The sequence below is a fragment of the Oryza sativa genome, chromosome 4 (assembly GCF_034140825.1).
Source record: "Oryza sativa Japonica Group chromosome 4, ASM3414082v1".
In the NCBI taxonomy this organism is placed as follows: Eukaryota; Viridiplantae; Streptophyta; class Magnoliopsida; order Poales; family Poaceae; genus Oryza; species Oryza sativa.
In genome coordinates this window covers 30,591,692-30,613,469 of record NC_089038.1, presented here as the reverse complement: position 1 = coordinate 30,613,469, position 21,778 = coordinate 30,591,692, and the positions used below count along the sequence as shown (strand labels likewise).

Below are 21,778 nucleotides of genomic sequence, written 5' to 3'. Positions count from 1 at the left end.
AGGAGCTTCTATCAATCTTCATCGGAAAAAGTATACTTTAATTCCCTTAACTATCTCCGAGTATGATTTATATCTTCCAACCACAAAACCGGGTATATCGACTTCTCAAACTATCAAAACCGGTGCAAACAATATCCTTAGGTGGTTTTAGCTGACGTGACGCCTACGTAGCTCTTACATGGCATTAGAATAAAAACAAAATTTAAAAAATTGTGGGACCCACATATCATCCTCCCTCTCCTTCTCTTCTTCCTCCCCTCTCTCTCCCTTACCTCTCTCTCCCCCCGACCTCTTCACCAGAGCGGCGGCGGTCGGGAGCGGCGGCAGTGGCGATGGGGAGGTTGGGTTCTTGATTGGTGTCGGATTCTTGGTTGGTTGATGGGGTTTGTGAGGTGTGGCGCTGAGTTGGAAAGATCCGATATATACTCCGGCGCGGATGGGTCGGGTCTCGCCGCTGCCGCCGCGAGGGGGGAGATGGATCGGGACGACGAGTGGCTGCCCCGCGCGCTGGCGGCATTTGGAGGAGGAGGCAGCGGCGTGTGGGAGCTCGTGGATGCCGCGCTGGCCTGTGCCGCGCACGACCGCCCCGACGAGCTGCGCGCGCGGCGCGACGGTTTCGTGGAGCGGCTCTACGCCGCCGCCGCCGGCGGCTGCAGCAACTGAGGTTTTTTTTTTTAATTTTCTTTCACCACCTCGCCGACGAATTCAAAGAAACCACAGAAATTTGACACGAGCTGCACGTTTTTTCGTTTCTTTCCTCACAGCCGGAGGACGAGCTGCTGAGCTTGCTGCAGAGCCTGGCAGACATGGACATCACGTACAAGGCGCTCCAGGTGAAAACAAAAGCTTTTTACTCCCGTTCTTCTTTCACCGTCACTGCTGTTCTGTTCCCCTTGCAACAAAAGGAGAGGAGATGAAGTTGAAGTTCCTGCTTTGTGATTTTCCAGGAGACAGACATCGGACGGCATGTGAACGGTCTGCGCAAACATCCCTCCGGTGAAGTCCGGCTACTCGCCATCTCATCCTCGTCTTCCTCATCGGCCTCGCCATGGACCGGCTCCTCAGCGGCCGCGACGGCGGCATCGTGGCGCGAGTCCGGATCTGGCTCCGCGATGGGGAGCACCACGGTGGTCGCCGTTGCCGGCTCGACGGGCATCTCGGCCACCAGCTGCTTCTCGTTGCCATGGAATCCCTCCCCACGGTGGTAGAAGCCGCCGTACCTGTACGCGTCCCGCCGGTGGAGGCCGCCGCCGTGGCGCCGCGCCAAACCGCCGCCGCCGCTCCTCCGGTGAAGAGAAAAGCCGGGGGGAGAGAGAGAGATAAAGGAGAGAGATGGGGAGGAAGAAGGGAAGGAGAGGAAGGATGATATGTGTGTCCCACAATATATTTTTTTTTTGTGTGAATGACATATGGGTTCCATGTATTTTCAAAATTTTGTTTTTATTCTAATGCTATGTAAGCGCCACGTAGGACAAAGAATTGGTCAAAACCACCACGTAGGCGCCACGTCAGCCAAAACCACCTTCAAAACCACCTAGGGACATTGTTTGCACCGGTTTTGATAGTTGGAGGAGTCGATATACCTGTTGAAGGAGTCAAAGTATACTTTTTCCATCTTCATCTCCTCCAAACAGTCCAGATTGTCGCCCAAATTCTGAGAATATGTAGTTGTATAACTAACACTCCGTGCACTCAAAGCAGAGCAACATATTAGCACATGATTAATTTATTATTAGTTAATTTATTTAAAAAAGATTAATATGATTTTTAAAGCAACTTTTTATAGAAAATATTTACAAAAGACGTATTGTTTAGTAGTTTAAAAAGTGTGCCACGTCAAACGAGAGATATGAGTTGGGAAAGTGAATAACCGAACTCAGTATAAAAGGGGAAGTGAGGGGTTAACTTCGTGGGGTCTTTGGAATTTGTATTGAAAATCCAATTTTAGAATTCATTTTATTTTATTTGAAAATTTATTTAATATAATGTTGGGTTTTAGATGGACTATTCTTTCAATATTACTTATTTTAATTCTCGTATTTTAGTTTGCTAAATTGTATTCCTAGTTGAATTCTTTGGAATTCGTATAAAAATCCACTTTGGGGATTTATGTTATTTTTAAATTGTAATTTTAATTAATCTTATTTTGTATTCTAGATGGACTCTTATTCCAATATACTATATATTTTATTCTGGTTTTCAGTAATTTATAATTTGTATTTCTACTTGAACTCTTTAGAAATTGTAGTGGAATCTAATTTTGGGATTTATTTTATTTTTAATTTCTAAATTTAATTAATCTTGTTTGTGTTTTAGATGGACTCTTCTTTTAATATATTTTTCAGATCCGAAATTTAATTAATATTATGTTGTATTCTAGATGGATTTTCTTTCAATACTTATTTTTTAAAATTTATAATTTCAGTAATTTCTAAATTGTGTTTCTACTCGAGCCTTTGAAAATTGTATTTAAACTCTAATTTCTGAAAATTGTATTGAAATTTTTTAAATCATATTTCTTAAACTCTAATTTTCTTCTGATTAAATTAAGAATTTCTAGTCTCCTTTTCAAAATGTCTTAATAATATATTTTCTGATTCCAGTGTTAGTCTCGTACTCCCGTCGCAGGTGGTGCCGGCGTCCGCTACGAAATTTGCCGCCGCCGCCGCATACTCTCTCCTCCCCTCCTGACTCCCCCAACTCGATCTCCCCGTTTTTTGTCGGCCTCAACTTCCGTCTCCTCGCTTCTTTGCTAGCCTTCGCCGTTCTCCATCCACTCCGCGGGCAGCATGTGGGTGTCGTCGTCGTGCGCTCTAGCTGCTTTCCCTTCCCGCTGTAGCGACCCACGTATTCCACTTCCGAGATAGAATACCGGTCTACGGCTCATTCCTTAGTAAGAACCAACTTACTAAGAAATGGGCACACTAAAGTAGCATAGCAGAAACAATTGTAGTGAAACTCATTAAATAAAAACCATAAGAAATTAGTTTTTACCAAAATAGTAACACTAACAATACCTTGCTCTTCTAGATCTTCATCACCTTCAACAATAAGTTGATGTAGAGAAATGCAACACTTGATCAATTTTGTCGAATCTTCTCTTCACCTAATTGTTAGCTCAACACTACAAGGAATAATATATATATATATATATATATATGTATATATATATATATATATATATATGTATATATATATATGTATATATGTATATATATATGTATATATATGTGTGTATATATATATATGTGTGTATATATGTATATACACACATATATGTATATACACACATATATATATATACACACATACATATACATATATATATATACATATACATATACATATATACATATACATATACATATACATATACATATACATATACATATACATATACATATACATATACATATACATATACATATATATATATATATATATATATACACGCGCGCGCAAATATGCCCGTGCGTTGCACTGGGTGAATATCAGCTAAATATGAATGGTTAAGATTGCTGCATAAAAATCTTGAATTTGTACATACCTCACAAATATCTCCAAATTTTATACAGGGAAATATCAAAACATATTTCATATTGTATACACATTCAGATTCATGTCGTATCTCAAACTTTATAATTCATGCGTGAGATATTTCAAATTTTCTACACGTTCAAAACATATTCCAACTTTCACAAATTTTCACAAACGGGGGAGGGGAGGCAGTTATAGATCTGACTTAACCATCCTCTGCAAAGGAAAAAAGGTAAAAGGCATCCGCAATGACAAAGAAACATGCACTTAAGGAAATAAAAATCATCTTTTCATTGGTTTCATTTATTTAAAAATAATTTACTGAGTGACCAAATAATTGATCATAATTTCCCAACAATTTTAAATGTCTTAAAATAGTGACAAATAAGTTTCTGTAATTCTAAAATTAATTAAATCAGTTGCTTAAAAAATAAACTGATTTCGGCCTAAAAGGCTCGAACCGGCCTGGCACTGTGCGGCATACAAGCGCTTGTGCTAGTGCACAGCGGCCCAGCCGATAGTGCCAGCCCATGAAGACGTGGCGGCCCAGCCAAGCTAGAAGTCCTAGCGAGCAGCACAGGCGACCCAATGCGGGAGAGAGAATGGCCGTCCTAGATTGCAGCTGTTCCGGCATGTCCCTAATCCCATTATCTTCTCTTCTCCCTGATCCCCTTCTCTCCGGCACGTCCGAGCAAGCGAGTAGAGCGATGGTGGCGATGGCAGTCCGGCGAGGTGGCGCGTGCGCGACAGGGAATCCGTCGTGCGGCTCCAGCTCTTCATCGGCGGGGGGCTGCCTCTTCCCATCCTTTGCGCGACAATGGCATGGGCAGGGACGGAGGGCGCCAATCATTATACGGACAAAAAATTTTCGTGTAACAATTGGAAAATTATGTATTTTTTAAGTAGTTAAGATATTTAAAAATAAAATAATGAGCAAGTTAGACAGTGGTTGGACAAGTTTGTCTTGTTTTCCACGTGCACGCTTCCCAAACTACTAAACGGTATGTTGTTTTAAAAGATTTTCTATAAAAAATTGATTTAAAAATCATATTAATTCATTTTTAAATTTAAAATAGTTAATACTCAATTAAATATGCGCTAATGTCTCATCTCGTTTTGTGTATTTTTTAATTTTCTCTTTTCCTCCCCTCTTTTATTCGCCGCTTCTTTTCTTGATATCTCTCCCCCACTATAGTTATTTTATTTTTTCTCTTCCCCTGTCGATCTCTCCAAAGGCTCGGTCCAGAAAGTTCCCTCTTTTTCTCGTCTTCTCCGCCCTCTTCCGATCCCCTTCTGTCTCCTGCCTCCTTCCTCTCGATCCCCTTCTTTGTCTCCTTCCCCTTCACAAATTCCATCTCAAGCAGCAAGATCTAGACCTAGCACTCATGGATCAAGTGAGCAGCTGTATCATGAGCCTCAGATCCAGTGCTAGCAGTAGGAATAGATCAGTATTACGGCGGTATTGGCGGCGGAGCTCACGAATGGCCAACGGAACGGCGAGCCTGGCCTAGAAATTTAACCCAAATTTTCAGACTATTTTACGTATTAAATCCCTGTCCAGGACCAGCCAGGGTACACAAAACGACAAGTAATATACAGTTCCAAACGTAAATAAAGCGTAAAATACTTACGGAAGAGGCACTTAGTCCTCACACCGAAACAAAAGCAGCAACAGCGGAAAAAGGCTATCCTAGCGGGGCTTCAGCTCCACTCCACAGGCAAAACTCAACTGGGGTCTGAGCCTTGGTCCTCTAACTCCATCTTCAGCTCAGAAGCACTACACTTCTGAAAAGGGGGAAAAATAGCAAGGCTGAGTACAACCACCGTACTCAGCAAGCCACACCAACGGTGCAGACGTGCAAGGGGATACAAGGAGGGGTTTGAGGCTATTTGCATAAAGGCAGTTGTAAAACATTTTATTGAGCAAGACAGTAAAACTGTTGAGTAATTACAGTAATATTGAATCTCCACTGATCAACGCTACACCACGTTGAACAGGCCCAACCAACCCACCTGAACTACAGTGTATTGAGTCAATTTATTAAGATGGGACTAATCACGGTGAATCTGGTCGACCGCCCATAACCGCGGGCACGGCTATTCGAATAGTTTTACTCTGATCAGAGGTGTACAACTGTACCCACAAGACACAGCCCCACGACACGTTTCCGTGCGCCGACATGCCACCACGACATACCGGAAAGAGGCCGTGACAGGACCCTTCGCATAACCCCCTCTAGCCAAGCACACCACACCTCAGGTTTCACCCCCGTCCCCAGCGGGCAACGGGCAGTCCCCTCTCGTGCCTAGGTGAATCCGGAAGCGACAGAGGCCGTCGCAGGGCCCGCCCCGCTCCATCACGCCCACCCTTGCCTGGATGCGTCGACTAGAGGAGAGCTACACTACAAGCCCAGCCGTTGCCCACGCTGGCTTGTGGTAAGTACGATAAGTTCTTCCAGGGCATCCCGCGAACCGGTCCTTAACTGCCATGGGTGCGACCAGCAAAACCATGCACCCACAGCCCACCATTCAGACGCATTTTAGTTGGATAATTACGACCATGAAGCATGGCCAGATGTCTCGAGCACGCAGCTCATTCTGATACTAAAAGGTCTAAAACTGTAATTACCCCATCAACTGAGCTAGTGGTAATTAAGCATGGCTAAGCATATAGTACTAGCTAGGTCATCAAAGTAACACAAGCTAGGCGATTTATTACCCAAGGTTGACAAAGAACAGATATCAAGTAAACATGGCACAAGCGAGCAGATAGGTAATACCCGGATCCCATGTAATTAGCAAAACATGCATATTTATTTGTAAACGGTAAAAAATTTATAAATTGGGATCAACATGCTCAAGGGGAGTGTGTGACTTGCCTTGCTTCTTCACTTGGATCTTCTGAACTCTTATCCTTGCGAACGCGATCTTCCGAAACGACGGGAACTACACGCTGGCACGCAAAACGAGGAAAAACTCTAATAAAAACCAAGAAAACAGTACATAAAAACTAAACAAACATGTAGAGCTCATTTTTAGATGAATTTTGCAAGTTGAATGGCTCAATTCGGAGTTCGAATGAATTAGATATGAATTTTAGAAGTTTTGAGCCATTTAAATGAATTTCTATAATTATTCACGAATTATTGCGCAATTATTATTTATTTTTACAAAGGAAATGGACCTCGCTGACGTCATCAAAGGGGAGGGGCGGCGCCGGCAAGCGGGCCCCACCGGTCAGCGGCACAAGGGCGCCGGTCCACCGTGGACCGGGACCACCGAGGCGATCCACCGCCGGTCCACGGGAACCGACGGCCCGGATCGGCCCAAAGCCGATCGGATGGCCACGAGGCGGCGCGGCTGGGGCACGGGCACGGCATGAAACCGGCTCGGCCGAGCCGTGGTGCTGGGCAGCGTGCGGCCTCCGGAGGCAGCAGCCGGCGGCGCCGAACGGCGGCGAGCAGCCGGAAGACGGCGGCGCTCACGGGCAGTGGCGATGCACGCGAAAGGGAAGGGGAGCGGGAGGAGGGGCTCACCGAGCGTGCGGGCCGACGAGGCAGAGCGGGAGGTCGCCGGCGGCGGGAAGAGGCGGCGGCGCTCCTCGGGGAGGCAACGACGACGGCGGTTCGGCGGCGTTCCGTGAGCAGGAACCGGCGGCCGATGGTCGGAGGGACCTAGGGAAGGAAATGAAGAGGTTAGGAGAGGGTAGGGAGTTGCGGTGCGGCAGGAAACGCCGACCGAAATGACGACGGAGCTCACCGGGAGGCACGGGGAGATGAGTCCGGCGACGACCGGCGAACACGGAGGGATTGCTGAGCCACGGATGATGGCTGCGGTACCGTGGAGGGCGACAACACAACACGGGGCGGACTGAAGAGGCGGTGCGGCGCGGCCGGAGGCGGAAATGGCGACGGTGGCTCTGGTTGGTAGTGGGGAGGGCGGCTCGGTTGTGGATTAGAGGAACGAGGCGGTGGCTGGTGCTCGGCTTGGAGCGGCGAAGCCGACTGTGGCGGTGGCGCGGCTTGGCGGTGGCTAGCGTGGCGAGGAGAGGCGGCCGGAGTTCGGCGGCAAGCGGCGGAGAGAGGTTACACGGTGGGGAGGTGGTTCCGATAGCGGTTGAAGGAAACCGAGTGGAGGCCGGCGTGCAGCGCGGGATGGCGAAGCTGATGGCACACGTGGTGAGGCGCGGCGACGGCAGGAGCAGCGGCGGCGATGGGGATCGGCGTGGAGAGCTCGGTAGAGGGCGTGGGGACTCAGGAAAAGGGGGAAAAAGGAAGAGGAGGCCACGGGGATTGATTTTATAGCTCAAGGGGCGAGGAGAGGGCCGGGGAGCGGCGGAATCGGCCGGCGAAGTGGGGAGGTGAAGTGGAGCTCGTGGGGAGGTCAAACCGGCGCCGTTTCTTGCGGGGTGAGTGGGGGAAAAGGTGGAGGACGTGGAGGGGGTCGTGTCCATGTGGTTGGATGCGAGCTCGGGTGCGGGAGGGCGCCGGATTTTGCGGCGACGTGGGCGGCAATGGCGGTTGGGGTTGGCCGGCGAGAGGTAGGAGGAGGAGCTGACGGGTGGGACCGCCGGTCCCACCTGTCGGCGAAGGGAGAGAAGGAGGGACGCAAAACAGACTTTTGCGAGCAGGCCAAGGGAGAAGGGAGCCGGCCCGAGAGAGGGAGGAGGCGCGCGGGCCGCGGGAGAGGAAGGAGGGGGAGGAATTTGGGCCGAAAAATGGCCCAAAGAGAGGAAGGAGGATTTTATTTGTTTTCTTTTTATTTTAATTGATGCAATGATCTTTGTGCTATTGAAACTATTTCTCGAGCTCCGAAAATTCACGGAAAATTCCGGAGAGTACATTAGGGCACAAAGAATATTACAAAATATTCCCGGCCAATGATTTTTAAAGGAAATTTTAATTTCCTCTATAATTTCACTTGATTAAATTGATTAACTTTTTATTTAATTTCTAGGAAATGCATTATTAATTGATTTTTAATCCCGAACGAAAATCGGGGCGTTACAAGGAGGGACGGAGGCGGCCGGCCGGACCTCGCCTCCGCCAGATCCGGCGGCGTGGAGGCGGCTGTGGCCTGGTGGGGACGGGAGGGGAGGCGGCCGACTGGACCTCGCCACCTCCAAATCCGGCGGCATGGAGGCGGCTGCAGCCCGGATGGCGTGGAGGCGGTGGGCCGGGCCTCGCCTCCGCCATATCCGGCGGCATGGAGGCGGCTGCGGCCCGACGTGGGCGGGAGAGGCGGCGGCGTCGTCTCTCTCTCTCTCTCTTTCTTCGGCGGATGGCATGGTGGCGACAAAGGTTCATGTGTGTTCCCCCTCCCACGGTGACGCCGTCGTCTCTCCTCCTCCGCCGCGGTAGCGCTGCTCCCCCTCCCCCTCCCACGGTGGCTGGCTGTGGCAAGCGGCAAGAGGGGAGGCGGCGGGCAGGGGCGGCGCCCTCCCCTCTATAGGATCTAGTGGGAGGAGAGGCAGCGGTGGCGCGGCGTCCCAACAGGCGGCGCCTCTCCCCCTCCACCGCGGCAGCGCCGCTCCCCCTCCCCCACTGGCGGCGGCGCCGTTCCCCCTCCCCCTCCCACGGTGGCGGGCGGGTGCGGCGTCTTCCCCTCCGCCGGATCCAGCGGGAGGGGAGGCTCCCCCTCCCCCACCGGCGGCGGAGCCGTTCCCCCTCCTGCGGTGGCGGGCAGGGACGGTGCCCTCCCCTCCTCCGGATCTAGCGGGAGGGGAGGCAGCAGCGGCCCGGCGTCCCTACGACGACGGCGGTGACGGCGGCACCCTCCCCTTCCAGCGTCGGTGTTTTTGTGCTTGTGATGTTCCTGTGTTGTCGTTGTTGTTGATGAAATATGTTCTTGTGATCTTGTAGTAGTGTTTTCTCTAGGATTTTGTGATGATTCCAATTTGTATTTGGATTGAGATTAAGATTTTGTTTTTGGATTGGATTGGAATTGGATGTGGGATTTGGAGAGGAGGTGCGCGTGGGGTTATGGAGGGACGAAAAATCGGTGTGACGACCGGAAAAATCCAAATATTTCATACTCATTTGATTTGGGTATATACTCAATTTGAACAATGGTGCCCGGGCACCATGGAGCACCAAACAAATTTACTATGGCTCCATGGTGCCCGGGCACCATTGTTGAAATTGAGTATATAACCAATTCAAATGAGTATGAAACTTTTTCAATTACTTAGGTATTAACATTAACTACTTTACTAACTAGTTCAAAGCAAGTTTGAACTGAATTTGAACTTGTTTTTGTTAGATTTTAATTCTAGGTATATAGCATCCATATATATAATTAGTTAGGTATGTAATCATGGATTGTGAAATAAAGTTAAATTTGAGTTGTTTTGTTGATAGGTATAGATATGAATCGAATTATTATAACTAGGTATATACTCACAATTTAAAAAATTTGAAAAAATTTAGCAATTTTGTGCATTTGATACCATAGTGCCCAGGCACCATGGTGCCCTATATGAGTGTCCTTTTATATATATATATATATATATATATATATATATATATATATATATATATATATATATATATATATATATATATATATATATATATATATATATATATATATATATATATATATATAATGATTCTGTACTCCAACCTGCTTGTATCCACCGTTCATCAAAGGCCCCTCGCATCATCCATGCTACCGGGTCTCATCCTAGAATACCCGCTTTGATTTTTCGTTTTTAAAAACAATAACATGCATGATTCTTAATTATCCCATTCTTTTCGGATCAACAAACTGTCCACGTAATTAAATCAAATGACTAATCCTAGCGTACTACTCCCAGCCATTCAACGTCGCCACGAGCGGCGGCTAGCTCTCGTCCCTCCTGTACCAATCGTCGTCGGCGGTTGTGGTGGCATCTCCGACGAGATTCCCTGGTGAGGTCGTACGTGCTCCACTTCTCCCCGTCGACAGCGAATGGAGTGCTGCAGTTTCTAATCCTCGGCGGATCCATGGAGGAGGTAGACAAGTAGTATATATAGTCTTCTTCTGAGTTGATCTGAGTCCCTCCCGTCCAGATCAAATCTTCAATGGTGCTGGTAATACAAGTCCTTTGTTGTAGACCGAAAAGATTCCCTGAATCACTTCGATTAATTTGTCTGCTTAATTAGATCCATTACTTCTCGTTTGTTTGATGCGAGGCCCTTTGTATGATTAGGCATATAATTTCTTTGTTGCATGCAGTGTCGTAGATTCAACTCATCCTCCCAGCCCTCACCCTCAGCGTTCCCAGCCGAGTGGTGCGCGGCCGCTGCGTCAGTGCAATTTGTTTTCTGGACCGGCGAGAGCTCCGGCAGATCAAACCCATTGCGTCACACTGAAAATTGCAATATACTATTTTGCTGACAGCTTCTACAGTGAAGGTACCAATCAATGAGCTAGCTAGTGTAAGACTGTAAGCTCAGTCGATAATAGCACCTCTCGGTAGTACATATTTTTAGGTATTAATACTCTGTTACTAGATATATAGTATATACTGATTTTAAACTAAAAACAGTATGCACAGCTACTAAACTAAAAAACAGTATACACTAGCTGGTACAAACTTTAAAAAAATAGTATATACTGATGTGGCCAGTACATACTTTTTTTAGTTTAAAAACAGTATATACTGCTACTAACATAAAAAATAGTATATACCGTCTTTAAAAACTATCAGCACAAAGATAACATATTTGATTGCTCCATTAATTCACAACGGCAGCCGTACATGCTGGTGATGAACATGTTTCCGGATGACGCAAACCAAGAAGCCGGAAGAATGAAACGGTATGTGACAAATGAAACCAGACTAATGAACCACTATGCATAACATCGCTATGAGCATTTGCCAGTGAGCCAGTATCAGTATGTGATCCTGATGGGCATGTCTTAGTATATATAATATACTGCTACTACATTAAAAAGTATATACTGCTTAAAACAAATTAAATATGCGTTTATACTACTTCTAACTATAAAAGTAGTATATGCCCGACTTAAGTGTATATATATACTGGATTAAAAAAGCATTACATACTGGGATAGAACAGTATATACTGAAAACAAATAGTATATTCTACTATAAACAGAACAAAATATGTACTGAAAAAATATAGTATATACTAGTGAAAAGAGTATATACTTGTACTAACTAAGCAAAAAGTATATATAAAATTTTGAATGTCGCCATTCCTCACCGTCCGGTGTGCATGCATATGAAAATTTGAAAAAACAAATAGAACACAACCGACATGCATGCAGAAATTTGAAAACAATTAAACATTATTTTTTAAACCCAACTATTCATTACCAACTAATGGATATCCAACAAGGAGGAGGGAGTATGTACACCCAGGTGTACAAAACAGCCGTAGCAATCCAACAAATATATATAGGGGATGAGAACGATTGGTACTCAACAAGTCCAACTATAGCAATCCAACAAATATATGCCCATAATCCACTTGCATAATACATATATCTCCAAATCCCATAATCCAACAAGGAAGTTTTATGCATGTTCATAAACACAGTGTAGTAAAAGCTCATATTAAGCAATTATAAAATCTACTACATATAAGGCACCATAGGTATTAGAACCTCCGATAGGTTCCTTTCCTGCCGCATTCGCAGTTTCTACCCGAAAAGGGAGTGACATATCACAATTCATACACTCTGCAGAGGTGTGTCGCTGTACCCATAGAAGCCTTAAACCTTTTAACACCCGTGCTACACCGCCACCACGCCAGCGCCTAAGCACACTTTATGGTATATGTCGGCAAGGCTAAGGTCACAAGCTTTTCATCAATCCCATCTGCCAATTATCTCTCGGGTGATTCCCGGAACAACGGCGAATCATCGGATCCCGCAACAACGGCAACCCTCATCGGTAGCCCACGCTCATGGGATTCGCGAAAGTCCTTAAGCCCGCAGGATAAAGCCATTAAGAAAGAACTACTAAGCCAGCCTGTCCCATTCCAGGTCATATGGTCGACACGATCGCTACGGCGCTTGAATGCCATATAACAGTTGTTATTTAACCTTATGATGATAAATATATGCAACTGAACCCCCACCACCATAGCAGGTTCAGAATACATCTATAATATGACTGACTGCTCCACCAGTCAATCCAATCCATCAGCATATTTATTTCAATTATAGAAAATATAATTTAATGCAAAGTGATACATATAGATTGCAATTACGAAAATATAACAAGAGTTGATCAAAGGTGTTGGACTTGCCTGAGATACCCAAAATTGAAGAACGAATAAACCAACGAAGATTTCCAGAAATCCAAGATAAACGCCCAACTGAAAGAAACAATAAAACACAACTAAATACAAGAATATTTATATGAATGCGATGCACATGATATATTTAACATGAATGCACATACTAGATCTATATAGGTTATGGACTTACTTTTATTAAACTTTCATTTTAAGGAAGATTAGTTATTTTACTTAGAAGAAAATTTGCTTCTCAAGAGAAAAATATATTTAATAGCCACAAGTTATATTGATTTATATAGAAATATACATCTTTACTTTCTTTGATCAATAAAGTAGTTCATAAGATATATTTTGAAGGAGATACTTCTATTAGGATTATGATATGCAAAGTTAAGTTGTATTTGTATGTACTTAAATTACCAATCTGATAAAATGAATAGACCAGTGACTGTAATAATATATCAAGATTTTCAAGAATTTATTTTAAAGAGTTTAAACCAATTTAAATATTCTATAATAATTTCTTTTTTATCCAAGCTCTACTTCTTAATTTCTTTAGAGTGTGTTTGGATAATAGGAAATGGGGGATAGAATTGGGATTGAGAAATAAATGAAGGGTTAGGATTAAATGAAAGAGGGAGAATAAATGGTTAGGATTTAAAGATGGGTGGAAAATCATTTCCCTTTCCCATTTGCCAAACACTATCTTAGTTTCCACCATCTACAGCCCATTAGCAAAAGCCCAACAAAACACAACCCACCTAACCCACCTTCTTGATTCTTCCTCTTCTCTCTCTCTCTCTCTCTTTTTTTTCCTCGTTCTCTTCTCCTCCCTCACGCTCTCTCCCAGGCCGCGCCATCAACGCCGCCGCGCTCCCCCGCTCCGGTCGCCGGACTCCAACTCCGGTAACCCTCCAGTACCCGCTGCCGCCGCGAATCGGTTCCCCTGGCTCCCACGAGCCTGCTCCTGCTAACCCTAGCCATCCGCCTCCTGCTGCTGCAGCCCCCATGGAGATGGCCGGTGGAAAACACAGCACAACTGGTGGCTGCACCCTATCCCCATTGGTGAACACCCCAGTGTCCAATTCTTCCTCTCATTCTTCCTCTCTCTTCTGCTCCTCTGATATGATATTTGTGCTCTCCTGTGTGGTGTGTGTGGTAATATACTGTGGATTATGGTGTATGGGTGATGTTTGTGAATTTTTCCTAAATAACTCTCGTGATGGTGATATACTCATGACTGCCCTTGCTGGCTCTTCTTGACTAATTGTTTTACTATGGCTAAATGATGCCTAGATGCTATGAATGGATAAAATACCCACATACACAAGCATACGCTTTTGCAATATAAGATTAAAAATAGAAATCACATTATCAGGAGTGGTCCTTATATATGCTTGTATTCAATGGTGATTAAAATATTGAAATCTGCTATATGCTAATATGTTAGCAGGATCAGCTCCCCTATGCTACTATTCAGAGCATAATACAGGAATTCAATATTAATTCCTACATGCATGATGCAGTATGGTAGTATGACAAAAGTGATCAAATGACCTATGAACAATGAATATTGATCTATATGACAAAGTATACTGATTACTAAAAGCTCTGATAAGTAATTTTGTGTTTTATGGTATTGATCATAGCAAGGTTATATTACCAACTCCTACGGTTCTGATTTTGATATAATTCTCTTCTAGGTGACTTGCTGTAGAGGCCCATAGGTTTCGGTTTATGGATTTGCATTCAAAACTAAAAATATACATGTACACCTGCTAACCATATTAATCCTATAGATTCAATATTACTTATTTTAAGAACTCCATTCGCATGATGATTCTTGCTACAGCTAATTAACATAATTTGGCTGATAATGCGATGCTACTATTTCTTACTGCTTACTAATTGATAAATGATTTATCTACAATTGAATTATCCTAATTGACAGAATTGCTATAGTTGTCCTCCTTCATGATAACTTAAATCTATGCTAGGGTTCAGATACTAATTTCCAAGTCCATGGCTAAATCTAAAATCTGATTTTATCTATATGTCGAAAAAAATCAATATTTGTACTATGGACAAAAATCTGCAGTTAGTAAACTTGATAAAGACATAAGATTGATGATATCTTTATATACATTCTACTGTTTCTTGATTTATCACCTGAACACTTGTTTATCTATAGTAAAATTTTAGTTACACATATATAACTATACTATCCAGATTCTTATGATCAAAGCCAGGTTCTTGCATCAATAAAGCATCAATAATCCCATGCATGTACTGAACCCTGATTTCTTCTATTAGCTACATGATGACATAATTAATCTCAGCCAGAATTTATCTTCTACTTGACATTTAGATGAAAATATTTATATCATATTAGTTACACATTCTGTTTTGAAGCTCAAACTATTTAATATGAATATTTTACTGAATCTAAGATGCTCTGGTTCATCTTCTAATGGATGCAAATGCAACACCCAAGTCCTACGCATACTAATATATGCATCACACAAGAATCATGCCATGATATGATTTTAGTTCTATTCTAATCTGCAGATTACCTGGTTAATGACTCTAGTATAATTATGAAGGTTGTATGATTTTCTCTTCTCTGGTTTCTACAGATACTCCCCCTGGACTCCGGTTCAAGGATTCTCCTATTGGAACTCTAGCTTCTCCCCTTGCAGTTGATGTACCAACTCAGCTCCTCCTCCTGGAGCTGAAACCCCTCTCCTCTTGAAGCTCAGGTACCTCCTGCTTGATTGAAACCCTGACCTGCTACTGAATTATTTGGTTTCTTGTTCCTTGCTGGTTTTGCCTCCTAATCCAATTTACAACAGTTTCCTTTTCTCTTTCTTGATTTGAAGATTCTTGCTTCTCCTGGATCTCAAGCATCTCCTACTCATCTACTTTGATTTGTCTATATGATTTCCTGGCCATGGTCGCTATGGTTGCTCTGATTGTTTTGTACTAAACTAATGAACTACAACAGCAACTATCTCTCTCTCTCTCTGAGTCACCCTAGTCTCCTCTGCTGCTCACTCTAGGCTGCTACGGCTGTGGTGTTGCATGACTGAGGTGTTTACTATTGATATGCTACCTATGATTATTTCTCTGTCTTCAGCTGAGTCTCTAGCCGAATTGCTGGCTACTACTGCTTGATTCTGTGGTTGATTGTTCTTGCGACTGAGGAGTATTTTACTATGGCTGCTGCTTGAGATTGGTTTCCAACCGATGTAACCAAGACTGGTTCTCTAGTAGCTGGGTTGATATATGGGATAATTTTTTTCTTTTGTGACTCACCTGCTTGCATGCCGGTTGGATAAGGGCTTGCTGCCACCTCAACAAAGCTGGTTTGGTGTGATAATCTCAAGCTATATTTACGATCAATAGAAATTTTGTAAAGCCTGACATGTTTAGTGCTTTTGCACTTGAGTCCCACAAGTTTAGTAAAATTTAAGACTACTACGAATTTAGGGACTGATATGCAATTGCCCTAGAACTCAAGAGTTTTTCTGAAAAATAAATAATTATTGAATCTTTGACTGAGATGGTTCAGTTTATGATATGATATCTATAATCACCATGTATATGCACAATATATAGAATGCATACTGTATAAAATTTCTAGTGTACAATTATATGCATGTATGTATGCAGACCTGTAGTGGTAAACTGTAAATAAAGAACTGTGATTTCTACTGTGCATATGTGTACCTCGCTTCGTGACGACTAATCTACACTATAGTTTAACCAAAACTAAATTATCCCACTCCTCACCAGGTTTAGTCTAAATAAGAATAAATCAATGATGCATATGGATATGACTAAATAAATAAATGACAAGGAAACAATCGAGAAACCATTTAATATCCAGAATAAAACAACAATCAATATATTTATAGGTCCTAGCCAGCATCGTGGCTCAATCAACACCGCTCTCAGCCAGTGTGACCAAGTCATTAGCATGACTAAGACTATAGCTAAATACTCGGGATGTTACACCCGCCTCCGGTGAGCACCCGTGCCGACGCACATCCTCTTTCTTTGCCATCCCTCCCGTTCTACCCACACCCTTTTTCTCTCGAATTTGCCTCAACCTTATCTTCTCTTCTAGATCTGGAAGCTAGGTTTTCTCTTTGCCTTTTTATTAACCTTTTAGTTTTACTAATAACACTAATTTTTGTTCCCCATTAGGTACGCCGCTGTGTCAGCAGGATGCCACGCAAGGTTGTCTCTGGGCCTGACTACGATGACGAGTACGACGATGACTATGATGAGTATGATGAGGACTACGATGATTACGGTGAGACCGGGCACAGTGACGACATTCAGCACCCCGTGAAGGAGGAGAAAGGTATTATGTCGAAGGTTTGAAGCTAGTACTAGACAGTGTACACCTCAGCTTGTAAGAATGGTGAAATAGCTATTAGAGTCGCTTCATGATGCACACTTAACATATCTACTCGTGTAGGTTAGTTACGGCGGTGTAGGTTACAAGGAGCGTTCACCCGGTTATCATAATTTGCTCAGTGGTGTTAAATGTTGTTAATGACATTACATTGTTTCCATCCTGCATTCGTACTTGCTATCGCATCCTCTATTGCCTGAATATGCAAATAAGAACACGGTATGCTTAATTACTCTAAAACTTCCAATAGCATTGCTTGTTCAAACAAATGCAGTGATCGTGTAGCTTATGTCTGCCGATTACCTGGCCTTGCTCTAATTTCCTTGCCCATTTATCCCATCATATGCACTTCAGATATTTGTTGTCTCGAAGGCATTGTTATTCAACATGCATTTTTTGGAATGAGTCAAATATCATTCATCCAGTTAGTCCATCAAAATAAAAACTTACTGCAAATCAAATCTACCCAAATTGGGTGAGAATCGAAACATAGCTGGCTGCCAGTTAGAACTACCAGGGTTACCTACTGGTTGCTTACTGAATCCTGGTGCATATGCATATTATTGTTCTATATATTTGAGGCCTTTTGAAATAATTCATATGCCTATACATTTAACCGTTGCTTTCCTCATAAGCTCCATGCACTGAATGCTTCACTTTGTTGTTGTACAGTGAGTTTTTTTTGTGATTTATTCAGCATATCAAGCTAACTGCGCCTAGTACAGCTCCTTGATCTCTAATATTATGTCACCACTCTATTGTGCAGAGTCATCGAAGAAGTCCTCAAGTACGGTGCCTGTGCTTTGGAGATGCTCCATGTGCATGTTCGATAATCATGAAAGCATGGTGTATTGTGAGATGTGTGGGGTTTTTCGAGAATCCTTTATGAAATCTGCCAAGGATGGTTCAATAAAAGGTAACATGCTTCACCCATTCTAATTTTCTTTGAATCACAATTTGTATTCCAACAAGGAATTCTAATGTAATCATAGTGTACTTATAACTATTAAATTACAGTCCATGGGATACCAAGTGATTTTGGGACACCTTCGATGCCGAAATCTGACTGTACCAAGATGCCAGTGAATACTCGTACTACAGACTTTGATGGTGACCCTGAGATAAAGAATGCTAGCATATCTCATGAGAAAGGTACTGCTGGTGCAAATGGTAGATGCTTTACAATTTTGTGTATGCAACTCTGTTCTACCTTTAAACTAGCTTCTCCTTCTATAACACCTTATTGAGTTATGAAAAGGATAATTCATTATTCACCATATAAAAGAAGCACATTAGATCATCTTATGTGCGGGAAGCAGATTTTGATCCTTTTCTTTCCCAAGCACCATTGTTACTTAGTGTGGCTGAACAGATTGTTCCCTTGCATACCACTTAAAAATGTTTCACCTGTTGGGCAACAACAACCCACAGCTCACGTGTCATGCACTCCAAAGACTGAACCAAGCTACTTTTGTAAGGGTGACTTATTTGTACTCGATTTGCAGATCTTCCCAACCAGTTGTATCATCTGTTGGTTGATAAGCCTTCCTGTTGAAAAAAAAATCCTGTTAGCTGTGTTTTTTATTGTCACCTTAATTTAAATTATTTTATTATTCAACAGTTGGTTCCACGCAGTACACATCTGCTGGTAGCTCATCAGGCGCTGGGAAAAAGGTGAAACACATTGCACTTCCTGAAGATGTGCCTGTCGAGAGGACAGCTCAATTGATTTCTGATCATTTTCAGCTGAAGGAGGACCAGAGTAGTAGGGCTAGCAGTTCTGCGCAGAATGAGGATGTGGCCCAGAAACTTTCTTCTGACATACAGAAGCTAGGTTTAGAAAAGAATGAAGTAGATACTGCAAAACCTTATTTACCTGAAGAATATAAGCCTGAGAAGTGGATGTTCGCTAATGAGGAATCAGGAGTGCTGAGCCAACTAAACCTTGCAATAGTATGCTATACTCATCTTCTGTTCTGAATATGGCATATGTTCCTTAACAATTTTGTTATTCTAAAAGTGCTTTGTCTAAATAGGTTACTGTCTACGAACAATTTGTTTAGGTAGGTCATGTTGATTCTGGCAAGTCAACACTCTCTGGGAGACTGCTACATCTGTTAGGAAGGATATCGAAAAAAGATATGCACAAGAATGAGAAGGAGGCTAAAGAAAAAGTAAGTTTATTATTGTTGTTATTGTACTCTACTTGATCCTGATGTTCCATTCATATTCTTTGTATTATGGAAATTATTTTTTACCAGGGAAAAGGATCATTTGCTTATGCGTGGGCTATGGATGAAAGCAGTGAAGAAAGAGAAAGAGGCGTGACAATGACTGTGGCCGTGGCTTATTTGGAGACTAAGAAGTACCGTGTAGTTTTGCTTGACTCTCCAGGCCATAAAGATTTTGTACCAAATATGATATCTGGCGCAACGCAAGCTGATGCAGCTATTCTTGTTGTTGATGCTTGCACTGGTTCATTTGAAGCTGGCATGGACGGTGAAGGAGGGAAAAGTGTTGGCCAGACAAAAGAACATGCTCAGCTTATTAGAAGCTTCGGCGTTGAACAGCTTATTGTTGCGGTCAACAAGATGGATGCCATCGGCTACTCGAAAGAAAGATTTGAGTTCATCAAGGTTCAACTTGGTAGTTTTCTGCGGTCATGCAATTTCAAAGATTCATCTGTTACCTGGATTCCTCTTAGTGCTGTTGAAAATCAGAATTTGATCAAAATTCCTTCTGATGTCCGTTTAACTTCCTGGTAAGTTATGTTTTGACACACTACTTCCATGCCATTCGGAACACTACATCGTGTAGAATTTTTCAACAGAGGTGGCTGTTTCATGCATCTTGCAATTTCTAACCTTTTCACATGGTAATATCGACATATCGTAGTAAGCACCCATTTGGGTCAAATCAGATAGTTTGGATGATTTGAACATATATGAGAATAGCATTACTGATCTTTTGAAATATTTGGGACCATACCGTCTTCTCAGAATAAAAAAAATCATATATCTGAACAACAGGAATCTTGAACTGATGTCCTTTCAGGTATCAAGGATTTTGTCTCTTGGATGCTATAGATTCCTTGCAGCTTCCATCTCGGGATGTTTCAAAGCCCCTCATTCTTCCTATCTGTGATGTTATCAAGTCTCAGTCAACAGGGCAGTTTGCAGCCTTTGGAAAATTAGAGACTGGAGCTATTCGAATTGGTTCAAAGGTACATTCCTCACAAATCAGCAGGGACTGTTGATACTTGTATATTTAACTGAGATCAGCTCCAAATATGAGGATAGAGGAAAGATTGATAAATAGCGTTTACATTGTGACATTTGCCAGTTGCATATTTGCATGCCAATCTTTCAGTAACAGCATGGTGTCGGAATTTGGTCTTTTTTCAAAAAAAATATATTTATACTTGCTTTTGTACACAAATATTTGTCTTGACATTTCTATCTGTTCTGACAGCTTGGAACTTGCTGTTGCAGGTTTTAATTTCACCTTGTGGGGAAGTGGCGGCAGTGAAATCCATCGAGCGGGATTCAAATTCATGTGACATAGCAAGAGCTGGTGATAATGTAGCGGTTAGTTTACAGGGTATCGATGGGAGTAAGCTAATACTAGGTGGGATTCTTTGCAACCCTGGTTTCCCAGTGCCTGTCTCTAACTTCTTGGAGCTAAGGGTTCTAGTGTTAGACGTCACCATTCCTATCCTTATTGGCTATCAGGTAAAGATATGACCAAAAGCTCTCTTTGATTATTTTCTTCCCTGATGCAATCTGATAATAATACGGGCCTAGGTCGAATTTCACATACATCATGTGAAGGAGGCTGCGAGGGTTACGAAAATCGTGGCATTGCTTGACAAGGCTGGCAAACCAAGCAAAACTGCACCTCGTTTTCTTAAGTCAAAGCAGAATGCAGTTGTGCAGGTAACAACTGATCACAGATCCTTGTGAGGAGCCATTGCTTACGAAGTCATCATCTGCGATGTTTTGATTTTCTTGATATTTGTCAGGTTACCTTAGACGCTCCGGTCTGTGTTCAAGAATTCTCCAAATGCCGAGCTCTTGGCAGGGCATTCTTAAGGTCTTCTGGAAGCACGATCGCTGTTGGAGTCGTAACGCGGGTACTCCGGCAAGATCAGAACTGAAAGACCTCCGCCCAACATCTGAAAATTTGAACGTATCTGCAGCCGTGCTTTGGGGCCCATATTGTAGCTGACTCAAAACGGTACTGTAGTATTGTCGATCAGAAGTTTGGCGACGGCATTTTTCACTGTGTGGTCGTCGCCATTTCCATCGTGCATTTCAGAATTTGCGTTGAGATATGGCCTGTAAAATAGTCACTTTCACGAGTTCTAACCCCCAGTTTTGTGAATCACGGAATTTCTTTTGCGATCCTTCACTCTCTTTTTGTCTGGCGGTTATATATTTTGTGGTTATTTGTAATTTTCTTGTGCCTAATGAAAAAGGGGTTTCAGGATTTCATTTTTATTTAGTTCCTTAATAGGCCAAAGCAACAACACAAGAAAAGAAGACACTGTAACATACTGCATATA

General features: G+C 43.0%; 2 protein-coding genes across 4 annotated transcripts; both read left to right on the top strand.

The window, feature by feature from the left end:
- Positions 1 to 288: 288 nt before the first annotated feature.
- Positions 289 to 1,614, top strand: LOC107277337 (uncharacterized). Its single transcript, XM_015779870.3, has 3 exons — positions 289 to 664; positions 765 to 833; positions 948 to 1,614. Exons 1-3 carry the CDS (start codon positions 437 to 439, stop codon positions 1,206 to 1,208), a joined length of 558 nt encoding a protein of 185 aa, XP_015635356.1. The 5' UTR covers positions 289 to 436; the 3' UTR covers positions 1,209 to 1,614.
- Positions 1,615 to 10,346: 8,732 nt separating this feature from the next.
- Positions 10,347 to 21,717, top strand: LOC4336848 (uncharacterized). 3 transcript variants are annotated; one of them, XM_066309537.1, is made up of 14 exons: positions 10,347 to 10,610; positions 10,756 to 10,934; positions 15,428 to 15,550; positions 17,001 to 17,160; positions 17,981 to 18,130; positions 18,232 to 18,366; positions 18,836 to 18,888; positions 18,961 to 19,167; positions 19,278 to 19,388; positions 19,476 to 19,975; positions 20,269 to 20,437; positions 20,706 to 20,945; positions 21,018 to 21,149; positions 21,236 to 21,717. In XM_066309537.1, the coding sequence occupies exons 4-14, from the start codon at positions 17,022 to 17,024 to the stop codon at positions 21,368 to 21,370; spliced, it is 1,971 nt and encodes a 656-aa protein (XP_066165634.1). In that variant the 5' UTR covers positions 10,347 to 10,610; positions 10,756 to 10,934; positions 15,428 to 15,550; positions 17,001 to 17,021; the 3' UTR covers positions 21,371 to 21,717. The 3 variants fall into 3 exon arrangements, with proteins under 3 accessions (XP_066165634.1, XP_015633525.1, XP_015633527.1); XM_015778039.3 differs by having other exon boundaries at positions 18,836 to 19,167; XM_015778041.3 differs by lacking the exons at positions 10,347 to 10,610; positions 10,756 to 10,934 and adding an exon at positions 13,610 to 13,856.
- Positions 21,718 to 21,778: the final 61 nt, after the last annotated feature.